Source organism: Varroa jacobsoni, unplaced genomic scaffold (genome assembly GCF_002532875.2).
Source record: "Varroa jacobsoni isolate VJ856 unplaced genomic scaffold, vjacob_1.0 scaffold_1295, whole genome shotgun sequence".
NCBI classification, from domain to species: domain Eukaryota; kingdom Metazoa; phylum Arthropoda; class Arachnida; order Mesostigmata; family Varroidae; genus Varroa; species Varroa jacobsoni.
The window spans coordinates 21,445-33,790 of record NW_019214197.1 but is presented as its reverse complement, the minus strand read 5'-3'; the positions used below and the strand labels follow the sequence as shown (position 1 = coordinate 33,790).

The 12,346-nt window shown below is 39.8% G+C and overlaps 1 protein-coding gene and 1 long non-coding RNA gene across 5 annotated transcripts in view; one reads left to right on the top strand and one right to left on the bottom strand.

The window, feature by feature from the left end:
* Positions 1-614: 614 nt before the first annotated feature.
* Positions 615-11,928, top strand: LOC147752370 (uncharacterized). 4 transcript variants are annotated; one of them, XR_015314245.1, is made up of 6 exons: positions 615-836; positions 2,587-2,797; positions 3,002-3,074; positions 9,087-9,222; positions 9,896-11,172; positions 11,772-11,928. XR_015314245.1 is itself a non-coding variant. In XM_086971722.1 (4 exons), exons 1-3 carry the CDS (start codon positions 7,024-7,026, stop codon positions 10,015-10,017), a joined length of 279 nt encoding a protein of 92 aa, XP_086827848.1. In that variant the 5' UTR covers positions 6,568-7,023; the 3' UTR covers positions 10,018-11,172; positions 11,772-11,928. The 4 variants fall into 4 exon arrangements, 2 of the variants coding, with proteins under 2 accessions (XP_086827848.1, XP_086827847.1); XM_086971722.1 differs by lacking the exons at positions 615-836; positions 2,587-2,797; positions 3,002-3,074 and adding an exon at positions 6,568-7,044; XM_086971721.1 differs by lacking the exons at positions 615-836; positions 2,587-2,797; positions 3,002-3,074 and adding an exon at positions 7,686-8,654.
* Positions 11,692-12,346, bottom strand: part of LOC111268507 (uncharacterized) — a 21,568-nt gene continuing 20,913 nt past the window's right edge. The window contains exon 3 of the long non-coding RNA XR_002685270.2: positions 11,692-11,817. This is a non-coding gene — a long non-coding RNA (uncharacterized LOC111268507). The remainder of the gene's footprint in view (positions 11,818-12,346) is intronic.

Here is a 12,346-nt window from a genome sequence, read left to right as displayed (position 1 = left end):
GATGTTGTTATTATTGTAGTTAGGCTTTTGAGCAAGAGACCAGATATCATATAGATAAACCAAGTTGTCTTGGCGGCGTGCCATGCGGAGAAGGGGTCATTTGAGAAAGGGTAGCCACCCACGGACGAAGCCCGCCAAATTCAAATGATTCGGATCGGCTCTCTCTTTGGAGAATCAGTTCGCAAAAATCTAACGATGAAAAAAAGAGCGTTAAATATCGGCTTAGTTAATCTGCCGTCCCCTCGCGAGCATAATCAGTAGCTTGCAAGGGAACGGCTTTATGACGTGGTTTATTGTAAACTGCAATTTGCAGCGCAGTGCGTAGCAATTAGCAGCGTTCATGTCAAATAGAAAGCATCGGAAACTTGCTATAAGTCGAAAAAATACAGAACAGGTATTAGATATCACAAAACCTAACGTCTATAGCCTTTTTTTGTTGTCAACATTTTCGGATGCAAGCGTCTGCTAAGGAACTGAAGTCAGCGACCTCCGACGCACTTTCGCGCCATGCTTTGGATCGACGTGGCAAAGTTGAACGCTAATGAGACAAAAGTCGCTAAGCCAGAGCAGATAAACATGTTACCACATGCACATAACAACAAACACTAACAAGCAGAATCATGATCGACTGATTAATTTTGATTGATAAGCAAGTGATACCGGGCAGTTACCACCTGTCAACGACGATAAAATTTTTACAGTTCAGGGGTATTAGAGAATAATCCTTTTCTTATGACAATGCGATAGGAAATCTACGTAAAGCGCAAAATTGCACATGTTACGGTCAAAAAAGTTTTTCGTAATTGTTTTTTGTGAAATTAATTTTTTTGAAAAAGGTGAGTATGTGCGTATTTTTTGGCCGTCTTTTCTATGTATCGTAAACATGGCCCAACAAAAACTGAGAACACTTACGGTATATCGCGTTTGCAATTTCTCACGTTTTATTCTATAAGAATGAAAACTGAGCGGGATTTTTTGAGAATAAGAAGCATACAATAAAGAGGTTGCAGTTTTGTTGAACGTTCCTCATTAGTTTTGATGCGTACCCCCTTTTTTCTGAAGTTGTTGGTAATTCTGGAGAGGCAAATTAGTCTAATGAGCCTTGTAATGTGCAAAAAAAAGGTCATACAAAGCAGGTACATTTGATAAGTAATAAGACATTTCAGCTGCCTCTCCATATCAAAGGCGTAAAAAGGAGCTGCTTTTTGCATTTACTGATTTTTTTGTAAGGTCCTAGCACTGTTTCTGCAGGAGACGTCGCGTGACGTACGTTGATAGGCGACATTATAGAATCACCAATATACAGCGAAGTTGTTAGGTGTGAGTTCGTCTTTTTGTGAAGTTCTGAGCTTTTTTTTTATATTCAGTTTAATAGTACAGTGGCTTGAGATCAGTTTCGGATGTGCACGTCAATGCCTAGAGCCGTCAATTTGGCAGCGTTGTTGACTGCTTTAATGTATCGTCCGCCCAACAGTGCAAAGTTTCGGCTATTCATGCGCAATCGTCATGATAAGTTTAAAATGGCCGTAGGTGGCCTTTGCAAATGGGTATCAGCCGTTTAAAATTGATTTGGAAGAGACATTTACTTTATTTGCTTTATTGAACGTTGCACTTAATCTTAGAGACGCTGCATGGCCCTGAGGCCTCAGTAAGTTTCTTAATTAATAAATACACGTTAAGGTTGACTTACTTACAGGCTGTGCATTGCTAATAGCGCATCACGGCATATCTTATCTAAAATGGTAAAGCTCATAACACTCCTTCAAGTAGAATCATATCATTTTAAAAGATTATTATAGAAGTCTAGGCAGACTTCGATAATAGATTGCTTCAGCAGGGGACAAAAAATAAATACACGTATTGTGACATATTCGTCACCTATATTCTATCACGTTATGAACCTAAGTTCAGGTACGGTGTCTCTATCTTACTCGGGAATCAAGTGGGAACTTACGACTAGTGATTAACAAGTGGAAAGCCCTCGCTACATACATCAATAAGCGGACAATATGAGATTTTTCAACTTTTTTTTACCGTCATGTAACTATCGAATACGTTTTTCTGACAATATAGTGCTGCAGTTCGTGCTTATCGATATACCGCTAGTGCCGGATGAACTAAAAAAGGCACTAGGTTATACGAGCTTGACACTATTGAGAACCAAATGCGGTTAAACGGAAGTAGATAAAAAAAAAAAAAGTTAACTACCTTGGGGATGAATGCAAGTCTTACACGTGTTTCTACTACAATCAACCTTTGATTTTTCTTTTTATTTTCTAACCACACGCAACTTCCAGAGTCGGCTTTCATTGCTAAGTTGGTTCCTGTCCTACAAGTTAAATTAACTCTTCATTTATGCGGCTTATATAATAAATGAGAGAAGCGGGTGCCCTTTAAAGACAATTCTACAGTTGGGTTCAGATCATTATATTGTTCTGCTGCATGACGTTTTTAACAGTAGCTTTACCATGCACTGTCTGATGTCATGGATTTACTATTATATAGCTTTTATTTATTGAGAATTGACAACAACTCTTAGGTAGATGATGACTATTAGTAAGTGCTTCTTTTCCTTTCATTCTATAGTTATAGCCACGGCCATGGTCTATGGCAAAAGTAGTTGTTAATATCTTCCCTAACTGGAAGATAGCCGCCGAGGAAGCGGAGCATCTGGATTTGTATGGCTATGACGTGGATACAGGAAATTCGATTCAATATAATACCGACGGCATTTTCGATATCACCCTGCAGAGGCACGAGCATTGAAGTTATAGCAGTATCTCCGTTGGGAAATCCTGTATGTATTGTAATTTACCTAAGTAGCGTTATTGTTTATAGCGTGCGTGATATGCATGTCTCAATAGTACGCAAATATATTGTCTCTCTTGATGAAGGCGCTTCTTGTTTGTTACTTAATAAATAGTCGACTAGACTCCAAACAGTAGTAATAAAAAAGTTACTTTAAAGTAAGTTAGAAAGTGTTTTATCTTTAAAATTTCAGGTATAGGCGGGCTCTAGGAATGGAGTCATGCTCACGTTGCAAACTGAAGACAAAAGATCCTGGTTTTTGAACGGTTTGAAAAATTTCTCAATGTCGAATTATACTAATCCCATTGAATTTTCAGAGGGCTAAAGTTTCAAAAGTTTTCTAGATCACCATCAAGATGCATACTTGTGTGTATTAAGGCATTTTTCATCAGTTGCAAATACAATACGAGTTTGAAAGAGTCGTAAAAGCAAGCCATAATTAAATATTTCTCATGCGATGCCTTCCCATATGCCCAAAAATAACTGCCGGTATACCTAGGGTACGTTGAAAGGACACATTTTACGTGAACAAACAATTTACACTGTAGAAGACATGAGGGAGATATTCGCCTTCTTATAGGGAACTCCTTATCAAATATTTTCAGGGTGTGCATTGTCTTTAATTCGACAATGCCCCACACTAAATGGCTAGGAAACCGGGGACGATTATTAGCTGTTCACTTTACCATTTTCTTTAGTACATCTCAATTTTGCCCTGCCACTCCGACCTGTTTTTCTAGCAGGTGAACGTTTTTTGCCCATGTAGCTGTTTAGGCTTTTCAGCTGCGACGATTTTGAAACCTTAGATTATTTTCATATTGGCTAGATTCATTGAATGTTCGTTTTGTTCTGGACAGATTTTACGTGTCGAAGTTACGTATCAAAAACGGGGCCAATTCTTATAGAGCTTTAAAAGGAGCCGCTTTAAACGGTGTTCAGATCGAAACTACATCCATTAGCGAGAATGAGGTGACACCGGTTCTCATACGTCTTCCAGGCTGCAGTACCAGAGTTCAGACACCAGAGGGTGTTTTAGAGAAAGGTAATATCAATAATTTTAGTACGTTTAGAGCTAATCGCAGTTTAGAAACCGTCCTGGATAGGGTGCTACCTTGAGACAAATTACTGTATTAATGTAAGTTTTATATAGTATGTACTATTTTATTTGGGTATCGGGAGAGTATCTACACACGTTGAATAGCCATTATTCGATAGTAAGGCTCAAGGCGAACTTATCTAGTACTCTCATTCCTGAACTAATTTCCTCGAGTACTTACGCTTAGGTATTTTTCCGTAGTTCCATTCACTCAGGGTTTACTATTAAGTAGACTGTTGCAAGTGATCCCGGCGTATTTTGGAATAGAATAACATTTGAACTATAGACGATTTCGGCTGGCTTCGCTGAAATCACTCTTAGAGAAATGGGTTTAGAAGGAAAAAAAAATCGTTCTAGCCTATAAAATAAATGTTCAGTGGTTAAATTTTTATTCGCTCGAAAACCACAGTGGTATAGAAATTCATCGAAGATTGATGAAGGTATTCAGGAGGGAGGCGTAAAGCGAAAACACAATGCGTTACTGGTGTAAACCTTTTAAGAATATAAACTGGGGTATTGAAAACCAAGAAGAAGAGGAGGTTGACCAGATCCCAGAACTCAAAGGATGAAAATATATTTTCGTAATCGCGAAGGCGTTTCACGAATGCAGAACTCGGTGTCTAAAGGCTGTCTGATTGAAATTCTCACCTGTAATACGTCACGGAAGACATAACTAAATAAAAATAGGTCCTCCATCAATTGACTTTAGGCCAGCTGAAAATGCGTGTGGTGTGCTCCATATTTTTGAAGTTTGATTAATAAAACGGTCGCCATAGACTAGGTATGGTTCAGCCTCTACTGCCAGTAAGAGAGAGATCAGGTGGATGAATGGCATTGTTCTGAAGTCGGTGGCAGTGTCGAGCCGATTCGGACGTGAAGCCTTGATAGTACTGGTGACGGGCACTAGGGGCATCTGTTATATTTTAATATCGTCGAATATGGGACAACGAATGCAGTCCACTATGTTGAGTTTTCCTCACAAATCGTTGGCATGACAATCGAAGGTGCTTGATGTCAGCTTTGCCAGACCTCTCGTTTAGTTCGCGAATGCGGGGCTTACTATACCCTAACGTATTCCACTACTGCTTTTTTCAAGAAGCCATAGATGAGCTACACATGGAATCGCATATTATGGGTGAAGGACTATCGAAAAGTTGCCAGAGCACTATGGCGAATTTACTAAACGATCATCATTTTAGGCAAGCTAGCTCAAAAGTTGTTTAACTTCAAAGTTCGCCGTACTCACCTGTAACAGTCTAGTAGAAATAATTCCTAGTAAGGTCACATTGTGCTCTACTTATTTAGTATTTCACATACATTCGTTTTTTGTTTAACCTGATCAGTCTCTTGGTATAAAAATTTATCTAATATACGACAGTTAAAAACTTCCGCGTAAAAATAATTTATTTCGCAAGAAGTTGGAATACATATACAGTTTTGTAATTAATCGTGTACATACACGATTTGAATATGCATATGGTTATTTGGCGCTCTCATCTATTTGTCAGATGTTCCATATAGATTCATATGGTTACAGTGTGTAATATTTTGAATAAACAGATCTATAAGTGAGGATGTAGTGGCGATTGCGTATGCTAGAATACGTTAGATTACGTAGTTATTCTGTATACACTCTATGCGGTTTTGCCACATCGCTCTAAAAAGAAATGAACACGACGTAATCGACATGTGATCTTTATCGCAACACATATACCATCATAATGCTTCACTGAAAGAGTTTCCACCATGACCTCCATCATCGTCGTCGAATTAACGTTTTCGGAACCAGAACGACAGCGGGGCCCTTTGTCATTCGTGAGCGCATGCAGGACCAGCTATAAATGGACCTAATTGTAGGCTGTACCACACTGACGGCTCCTTACAGTTTCGCTACGTTCCGTAATAACCGTTCTTTAGTGTTTATTCCATAGTGTATTGCTGAACACCTTTACATATTTTTATATGTAAATTAATCATATGGTTGAAACTATTATGGTCCTTTGCTTTCTGCTGTTATTTTTGTCCCAGCAACGGCGAAAATAAAATTTGTCGTTCGGGCATAGTTTGTTTGTTTTTCTATATTTTCTGAATAGCTTTACATCGTTACATGGAAGTATCTTTTGTGACGTACAGCAGAATCGACTTATTACTAAAAGAGCCTGTTATAGAAGCTTTCTATATAAAAAAAAATCTGTCTGTTTTCATTAGTCGACTTTTTTTACCCAGATCTTCAAGCAACAGCTGATCCACTGTGTTCTGCGTTCGCTTAATAGCATCTTGCCTAACTGATGACACGGCATCGCTTTCGCCTCTGATGTTTGCGGCACCCGTTAAGGATTCAATCTCATCAGTAACGTACAACGGGGAAATCAGTCATCAGCACGAAGTTGTTACCCTAGTGTGCACGCCACGTGCACCGTGTAAAGCATGAGAATTTTTTGCCAGACTCAGCGCAAATAAAATGCACTGGATGAGAATTTATACTTTATTTTTCTATATTTTCTGACTTACTAACTATATATTGCGGTACCGTTTAATTAAGCAGCCACATTGAAAATCTGCGAATTACGAGCTTCTGTAAGTGTACTGGCGTATGATAATCTGTATTCGAATATAAACCGGATGCAGTTGTTATGTCAGGGCCGCCGATTTAAAAAAGGCTCTTTGAATTACCGCCATTTTCGCAAGTGCAACTTCTTGTTGCAGCAAACATTACGAGCATATATATATTATCCATATCGCACATCGAACGTCATTAATTTTGACGTCGACGGATGCCCCACAGGACATCTCCGCATTTAAGAACAGGTCGATGATGCCCGTACCTCTGCGTGCCGCAGCAGCGGCCACACATAAATGATGATTTGTTTTTCGGAAACTATAACATTTCGAAATCTGCGAGAAATCCAACGACCGTTAGTGTAATAGAACTGCTATGGAAGGCTGTTTGAAGTTGTTGAAGGTGACTTGGTCTGCGTCTGTAGGCATATTCTTTTCTCTGATGAAGATAACTTCGTTCAATTGAGGATATATAACGGGGATCTAGTAGGACTTTAAATTTCCAGCACCGACCTTAACTGTGTCACCTGCTACAGGACCTTTAGCAGCGGGTAGCGTCAATGGTAGCCGTCTGTAATAAGGTAATTATATTTATCTCTCGTAAATGCTGTGTTTCGTGTAACGTTTTTCTTCTATCTACAAACACAATTCGTAGACGTGTTCGTCATGGCGTTACCCAAGGAAAAAAACTCAACAGTTCTGACAATTGTGCTCAATGTTGCTATCGGTACCATTGCCCTCGGGTGGTACCTCGGGTCGAGAGCTGCCACGTCCTCCATATCGAAGGTGATATCTCCTACATTATCTAAGACGAACTTCTTACAGCGGACGATTTTTCTCCACCGATTTTGCAGCGGCCTCAAAGTGAGTCTGACGGAAATGACGAAGAGCCGTTACTTGAGCCCGGTAACTTGTACTTGCTTTATTTTACGACTTCGACGATTAGACGAAATTGAAAGTTCGAAGGCTGGCCGTTCCGTTTGCTTCTGTATGTACTTGTAACGCCCTCCACTACGTTATACATAATAGGAGAAGATCACATATAATAATTACCATAGAATGTTGTCTCTCGGTTTAATTGTGAAGCCCAAAAAAAATTTCTGCTTTTATTTACCAAAGTTTATGCCAAACCTGGTTATTGATACATGTGCAATATATATATATAAACATGCATTTGCTAACAGTGTTGTCTCTTCGTTTGTCTTTCGTTAACGTGCGCAAATGTAGCATTCAATGGCTGTCAAATGACGGCCAGGAGACCCAGCTTTCGTATGTTGGTTGTGGCACATTGATCCACTCGAATGCCGACCAACTACGGATGACCACGCTACCAAAAAGCTCCAGGCGATTCGTGTCAGGTTCGATATACCCATGAACAAGACGGCGTATTTGGCCCCGACAAGCGCCCTCGAACGCGGACCGGGCAAGAAGTAGATAACGACTGTGCCAATCGTCAATAGAGCAACTGTCGTTAATGAAATGGGTGATCTTCGACAAAATGCTTTGGAAGTACACGTGTATATCATACACAACAAGAATGCGCCTGATATTATTTTTCAAGTAGAAAGCCAGGGACTTTCGTTTATAGCCGTGGACAATATCGCAAGATAGCTCTTCCGTTGGATAATTCAAACGTGTGATGGCGTCCTAAATTTTGCTGTGACTGAATGATGTTCAGGGTTGTTGCGAAGGGCCACTTTGACTGTATGCGGAAGAAACGTGTCATCCATCTTTTTCTTGGTCGGTTCCACCAATGAATTGATCTGGTTGCTTGTCTCGTTAAAAAAACGAGTTGTTAAAGATCTTTTTGTTTGTCTCTCCTTTTCTAACGAAGTATACAATCATGTCTTTTGAGGTCGACAATTTTCGGATCCTTCCAGCACAACACGAACTGTGTCTGTTTATGCCCAGTTTCGAACCTGGACCAGGTGTCTCTGAGTGCAACAAGCAAATACGCTACCAGGCACCGTTACAGGACCGATGTCGAAATAGCTAGAACGTATTTACAACGATGAAGACCCGTGTTATATACGTAGCTGCAGCTAAGTTATTTCCTAAACTTCTTTTAACTCTTAGTAACAGCTCACGACGTAACTACAAGTGGTCAACATGGCCTCATGGCGGCCGCTACCCACATCTTCGAAATTGGTCGCCATCACGTCGCAGGCGGAACTGCCTGTTTGGGAGGAAGGTCGGTTCTCTTCAGGGGCTCAAACCGTTACAAAATAAAGCGGACTGCAAGCGTAGGAAGTCCTTGGACTATTTGTCAAATAAGCGACTTCAATGAACTGTATTTTAGTTAGCATTTTCATCTTATGATCTCATGTAGGTAAAAATTGTTGTATGTGCTTAGATAAATGTTTCCATTTTTGCGTCCTGTATTCTTGTTAGGAGCTGCTTTAGCCAGCTGACTACTTCCAGCATAAGGTGAATCGTGTGTTTAAGCCAGCATATGACCTTACATGTCCTTATGTCTACTAGGGAAATTTGTTACAACTGCACCATTATGGAGAGCTATCAGTATGTGTTTATTTCAGTCCGCCATTGATATTTGCACTAAGTTAATATGCTCATTTGGTGTTTCGTTGTAAACAAATAATGGACTCTTTTGTTTAATCTGTAGGGACGGGACGGCGAGAATGCAAGCATCTTGTCCAGGTTGGATGTGGAAATTATTGGAAAAATAATGTACACCGGTGAGAACGAAATCAGCTCTGCGTTACGTAACCTGTTAGTCACTGAAAGGGCCACTAATACAGGTAATCGCCATTGTCTATTACAGGAAATCTCGTATTTCTTATGCTGCCGGAGAGCCAGTGCAATTTATAAAGGTGATAGTGAATCCTGTGAAAAAACATAGGCCGTTTGCTATATAGATCACGTTATTAATCTGGGATAACACATGCTGGCTCATGATTGAAAATGGAATTATTTGAACGGCGTAAAAATACAAATGCATGATATGTAGGTGTTCTTGAATTGCTTTTTTGTTCGCGCTCGTTTCGTCTGAATCGGATAACTGTTCGCTATTTTTTTTTATCACGAATGCTCTGTTGTGGAAGGTAACCGTCACTCGACTCGTTTCCGACACCCCAAAACCTGCGTAAACGGTCATCCAGATTCGGATCTTTCACCGGGGTTATTTAGCACAACTAATGAATATAACACAACTCAGACAGCATAGATATTCGAACAAACGGTCAGTGCCCAATCTTTCTTAGCAAAGCAGGAATACATAATGGATTCTACATATGCAAAAAACGGAAAAACATGCTCAGGAGATAGAACAGAATGGTGCCTATCTAGGACAGAACAAGTCCTTAGAGAATGTTTATATTGATAAGATGTGGGTTGAAGGCGCGTGCCAGGAAGGGACACCTTGCAAGGTCACTAATGTTACGCGAACTTGTGCTGAACAAATTCTTGTTAAAGGCAAATTCGAGCCTGGCGAAACTGTTTATACAGAAGAACAGACATGTGCGGAGGAATTCTATGCCGTAGAAGCACCTTCCGAGTTAATGTACGCAAAAGAGGCACTTGCGGAAATTGTTTAGGACAAAGAACCAGTTCTGGAAGTAGTTGATAAAGAAGGGACTTCTGTCGAAGCTGTTTATGATGAAAAATCGCCTGCAAAAGCCACATATGCCGAAGAAACTTATGGGAGTACGACATGCGCAGAGTGAGGATACAGCGCAGATGAGGGCTGCACCGATCACCAGCACGTTTCTACATAGGGATACAATATAGTGGAAGAGACGATATGAACACACGAAGAACAAGAATACGTCGAGGCAAACTACGCGTAGTGGGAATACGGTGCGGCGGAGATGTATATCGCCAAGCAAGAACACTCCGCAAAAAAATTGAATGGTTCCAACAACAACAACCAATGACGACAATAACAGTACCATGAGACGAAAACGTGCGCTGTAATGATAGATAAAACAGTTACTTTGCTAAATATTGTAGCTCAAGAGATGTCGTGCACCTACAGACAGACGGAAACTCGATCAGTGGTAACCCAAAATTTTAGGACCTCATCGTGCCAGGTCCGCCTGAGCGGATGCATAGATGAGATAATAGTGTATACGGCCCGTACGACTCGTTAACTAATATTTTAACCATCTATTGTGTACTTGATTTTCTTTTTCTAAAATGGTATGATATATCCACTAGAAACTTACATCTCGAAATGCAATACTGGTTAGCTTTCGTAAACGCCCTCAGTGAGGCGTACTAAAAACGAATTTGCAAAAAAAAAACTTTTTCTATATAGACGGCAAAATATTTTAATAGTTTGCCTCTCACAACGTAATCTTTTTTTCTCTATAGTTTAAAACAGCTTCCCTTTTTTAGACCTCTACAAACATATAATAGGTAAACCTAAAAAACTTCATTATATTTTTAGAGGCGTTATAGTAGGACCGAGTAATCAGCGTGCGCAGCTTTGCTAAAGTCATTATTCTGCCATCATGCATGCATGCATGCATGCATGGAGATAGTTTAAACCAACTCGAAAAGCAGCTCGCTGACCTATCTGAGAGCCTTCCGGTCCTAACCGCGACAACTGAGATAGTAAACCAGTATGTCGTTGCTTTAAAACGAGGACATCACGCCAAGCTCGTACAGCGACTTGCTGACGAATGGCTTCCGCATGGAGGATCGCACAGTTGTCGGATTAGCTTCGGTCCATCGTATTGCCATCATTGGTAATTAAGTTTTTCAAACATTCTGTTATTGCATGATAGCTACCTCTTCCCTATATGTACTAGGTTAGAGAAGTAGTTCCTGCTGCCTTTTGTCTCAGTATCTAAAGGCAAAAATCAGCAGAATTTTCTGGACCCGGTTAGTAATTTTAACTAATAGGAGGCGAAAACGGTAGTCCTATTGTAACTCTTTTTCTGCTACTAGAAGCACTATGTTTCTCCTAAAAGAATTACAGAATTCGGTAGCGACAGACGAGCTGACAACTATACGATAGCTTCGAACCATTGAGGGTTTCGATTGAATGACGGGCCTATCACAAAAGAAGTGTCGATGGCGTTCTTTGGTTTAAAAAACGGATAAAAAAGAAAAGCATTTCTGTTTCAATTCACCGAATCACCGTAGTACTCCTTGATTTTATTGATCGATTTGGCTTAAGTTAAACCAAGTATTCCTTGATTCTTAACTTGATCGCGCTTGCCAGTTCCCCGGAGTGCTAGTAGCTACAAAACCCATTTACATCCGGTCTGATCCACTTGACTGACATATGGGAAAACTATCGTTCAACCCGTGCCGTAATTAGTTCTTATCGATTCCTTTGCAGATATCGCCAAGCAATTAGCGGTTTTTTGAAGAGTGAAGTTTAGCGACTGAAAAAGAATAGTGTTATTGCTGTATATCTAAAGGAACTTAGCGACATTAAACTTCTCACACAATTTACGATAAAAAAGAAACATAAAATAAAAAAAAAAGTCTACTTTTGTTTGAATGTTGAACTCCAATAGTAGTGGACATTAATCAATTCAATTTAGAAGTTAATTGCAGTACACATTTGATTTCTGGGTATCATTATGTAAGTCGTTTCGTGTAGATATTTACTCTTATGTACTTAAGAATGATGAACTGCAGAACCATCGAATATACCATCAAAAATCATGCTATGCAGGCCTTTTTCTGAAAAACAAATTTCTGTAATTGATGATAAAAAAAAAAAAAAAAAAAAACGGCTTCTCTGATACGCGGTATCCATTTTCTCGCGGCCATGAGTCGGGAACATTGTACGTTGATTTTTATGACGTATTAGTTGCAGTACGTTGCTATGGCGTCATGAACATGTAGCCATAAACAGTTTTAACTTCAATGTTGGCAAATGGTTATTGTTAGCATATCGAAATGGTG

Bases quoted from the DNA above. Each gene is read 5' to 3' on its own strand.
- LOC147752370 (XM_086971721.1), top strand. From the start codon at position 8,475: ATGAAGACCCGTGTTATATACGTAGCTGCAGCTAAGTTATTTCCTAAA. The intron at 8,655-9,086 runs GTCGGTTCTCTT...TTTAATCTGTAG, and splicing joins ACTGCCTGTTTGGGAGGAAG to GGACGGGACGGCGAGAATGC. The intron at 9,223-9,895 runs GTAATCGCCATT...TTCTTGTTAAAG, and splicing joins TGAAAGGGCCACTAATACAG to GCAAATTCGAGCCTGGCGAA.